The sequence below is a fragment of the Sinocyclocheilus grahami genome, unplaced genomic scaffold (genome assembly GCF_001515645.1).
Source record: "Sinocyclocheilus grahami isolate Dianchi unplaced genomic scaffold, SAMN03320097.WGS_v1.1 scaffold1488.1, whole genome shotgun sequence".
NCBI lineage: Eukaryota > Metazoa > Chordata > Actinopteri > Cypriniformes > Cyprinidae > Sinocyclocheilus > Sinocyclocheilus grahami.
The window spans coordinates 32,216-35,532 of record NW_015506667.1 but is presented as its reverse complement, the minus strand read 5'-3'; the positions used below and the strand labels follow the sequence as shown (position 1 = coordinate 35,532).

The window sequence follows — 3,317 nt, the reverse complement described above, 5'->3', positions numbered from 1 at the left end:
TTTTTTTTTTTTGCATTGCATGTCACACCTAAATGTTTTTATTAAATCATGCACCAAAGATGCGAAATGTGCATTAATATTTATATTTAAAAGTGAACAAAAGATGCAAAAATCTATCTAAATATTTAAATGTGAAAGTGCAAAAATATGCCAAATGTATTTTAAATGTCGTGCTATATAAATAGTTATTTTTAAAAGTGCACAAAAGATGCAAAAATGTATATAAATATTTATATTCAAAGGTGTACAAAAGAACATTATAAATTGCACAAGTGTATATTAAATAGCATGTTATATAGTATGTAAATGATACATATCATGCCATTTTCATCGTGTGTAGATGCTTAGATACATATACAGTATGTAGATACTTGATGTCAAGGCTAAAGATGTGTATCTTCAAACTGGCCTTTCAAAGTTTCTCCAAAAAACACAAACAGTTCAGAAAAGGCCTCACAAGAAATATTTTGCCTCACAGTTTCTGATGTTGCCAAGTATAACGGTGGGAAACCATCAATATGAGAAGGAAGGTGATGTTTACACTCCGCTCACCATCTGCCAGCAGTTCTACCGCAACGGCAGCATCTCACCAGCCAACGAGACCTTTGACATTGATGCTCAGGTGGATGAAGGTGATGTATGTGTGTCATGATGACAGAAAACTTTGACTTTGCAGTGGCGCTGCACATCTGATCTTGTGTTGCTTTCTTTCAGAGTGTTTGCAGATTTACCCAGTACCTCCCTTCTCAGCTTTAACAACAAACCTGCTGAACTTTACTCTGCACTTTGAGAGGTGTGTCCTATATATCATGTACTGTATGTTGTGTGACACAAATAATAACTAAGCAATGTAAATATTACACATAACATTGTAGAGAGACCTTTTCTGTATCTTGTTGAATCAGTTTGTCTTCTTCAGGTTATTGACAGTGACTGTAAATTTCACTCTGAAAGCCATTAACCTGGAGACGGTTGAGTATCACGAGCTTCCGGACTGTTATGTCTTCGACATTATGGTATGTCACATGACCTTTCAGTGCATTATGGGTCATCTATGACAGTTGTTTCCATTTCCTCTTATATTTTTTTAAACCTATGAGTGGGATGAAAAGGGAAGGATTCTCAGCTGGAAAAGTTTGCAGGTTTTTTCCCTGGCTGAACACGTGATGATCACCCTCTCATGACTTGACCGGTCAAATGTTTGGAATTACAAATTTGTAATGTTTTTCAAAGAAGTCTCTTCTGCTCACCAAAGCTGCATTTATTTGATCAAAATGTTGTTATAATTGAGAACTGTTGTTACAATATAAAACAGCTGTTTTCTGTGTGAATATCTGTTAAACTGTAATGTATTTCTGTGATGTGCAGCTGTATTTTCAGCATCATTCCTCCAGTCTTCAGTGTCACATGATCCTTCAGAAATCATAATAATATGCTGATTTGCTGCTCAAGAAACATTTCTGATTATTATCAATGTTGAAAACAGTCGTGCTGCACAATATTTTTGTGGAAACGGTGAAACATATTATTTTTCAGGATTCACAGATGAATAGAAAGTTCAAAAGAACAGCATTTGTTTGAAATGGAAATATTTTGAAACATTATAAATGTCTTTACTGCCACTTACAATCAATTTAATGCATCCTTGATAAATATATATTTTTATTATTCTTCAGCAGATCATGTGACAATGATGCTGAAAATACAGCTGTGCATCACAGGAATAAATTACATTTTAATATATATTCACTCAGAAAACAGCTAATTTAAATTGTAATAATATTTCACAATATTACTGTTTTACTGTATTTTTGATCAAAAAGATGCAGCCTTGGTGAGCAGAAGAGGCTTCTTTTAGAAACATCAAATCTTACAGACCCCAAGCTTCTGACTGGTAGTGTCAGATAAAGTGATAGGCAAAAGTCAAAGATAAAGCTATAAATTATATATTTTTTATTTTATTTCCATGAGCAGATCACCTTTGACAACAAGGCCCACAGCGGTAGAATCACGATCGACCTGGACAATGACGTGCACATCTATGAATGCAGAGACTGGAGCGTGACTGGAGCATGTGAGTGTTTCTCATGAGTCCCTCTAAGAGTCATTTCTGTTGTGCAAAACCCTTAATCTTTTACTTTTAATAAATGAGTATGCGTGTTGTCATTTAAGGAAGTATTTCTATAAACCGTTCTATAGCAGACTTGCAGAAATGTGCTTCGGTCAAGATGCTTCTGCTTTAATAATCATGACTTGATTTACATAATGACAAGAAAATGAACCGGATGGAAAGAGTTAAAGAGCTTGTGATTTAACGTGACAAAAATGAACATTCGCTCCAACCAAACAAGTGTAATGAAAAATGTATTTGATTGTGATCTTAATGCAAGACAGCACAGGTGAATAGTGTAAAAAATTTAACAAATAAATATCATCTAATTGCAAACATTTTTTGTATTACAAGTTTTCTGAAATGTTATGTTTAAATACATATGCAAACGAGGCATTATTTAATTAAATATTCACTAAACTGCATAAAATTCCAGAAGATAAATCTGAACATCGGTTAAAGCCAGGTTCTAAATTCTTGTTTGATTTTGTTGACGTATTAGAGTTAAAGGTTTTTATAGAAGGGAATTTGGATTTCTCTTTTTATCACTCCATAAATAAGAAAATACTGTCAACGGCCAGAAAAATAAGTTTTCACAGTGTTTTTAGGAATAAAATATTATATAAATCATTGTGAATGATATATGAACAAACCCCTCAGTAAAATCCTTCATAATATAGAGAGGAATAAAACTGTAAAGTTTGGTGTATGTAAGTGCTGCTGAAGTGGAGAAAAAACCTTTAGAGATATGTATTGTAATTAAAATCTACAGATGCAAATAGATAAAGTGTAAAAAGAAAACCAGATGAATGATACATGAACAAACCCTTCAGTAAAACCCTTCAGACTATAGATATGAATAAAACTGCTAAGTTTGGAGTATGTAAGTGCTGCTGAAGTGGAGAAAAAACTTTTAAAGATATGTATTGTAATTGAAATGTACAAACGCAGATAGATAAAGTGCAGTAAAATAAACACTTAAATGTAAACATAAATATAAATTTATTCATTTAGACAAAAATGTATATTTAGATGTATAAATGTATATTTAGGATGCTTGTCTAAAAGAAGACATGTTATGAAAAGCCAAATAGCCCAACATGACATAACTGACCAGTGCATGAGAAAAAATGGTTTTCCTTGTTGTCTCTTGTCTTAAAAAAGATTCACTGAAGATTGACATGAAGCATTCGTGAATGTTTTTTTT

General features: G+C 32.7%; 1 protein-coding gene across 1 annotated transcript in view; it reads left to right on the top strand.

Annotated features, from left to right (window-relative positions):
* The window catches only part of mcoln3b (mucolipin TRP cation channel 3b), a 19,187-nt gene that overhangs the window by 7,928 nt on the left and 7,942 nt on the right, over nucleotides 1-3,317 (top strand). The window contains exons 5-8 of the mRNA XM_016256910.1: nucleotides 479-632; nucleotides 715-793; nucleotides 920-1,016; nucleotides 1,975-2,070. Of these exons, the coding sequence (XP_016112396.1) occupies nucleotides 479-632; nucleotides 715-793; nucleotides 920-1,016; nucleotides 1,975-2,070 (426 nt within the window). The remainder of the gene's footprint in view (nucleotides 1-478; nucleotides 633-714; nucleotides 794-919; nucleotides 1,017-1,974; nucleotides 2,071-3,317) is intronic.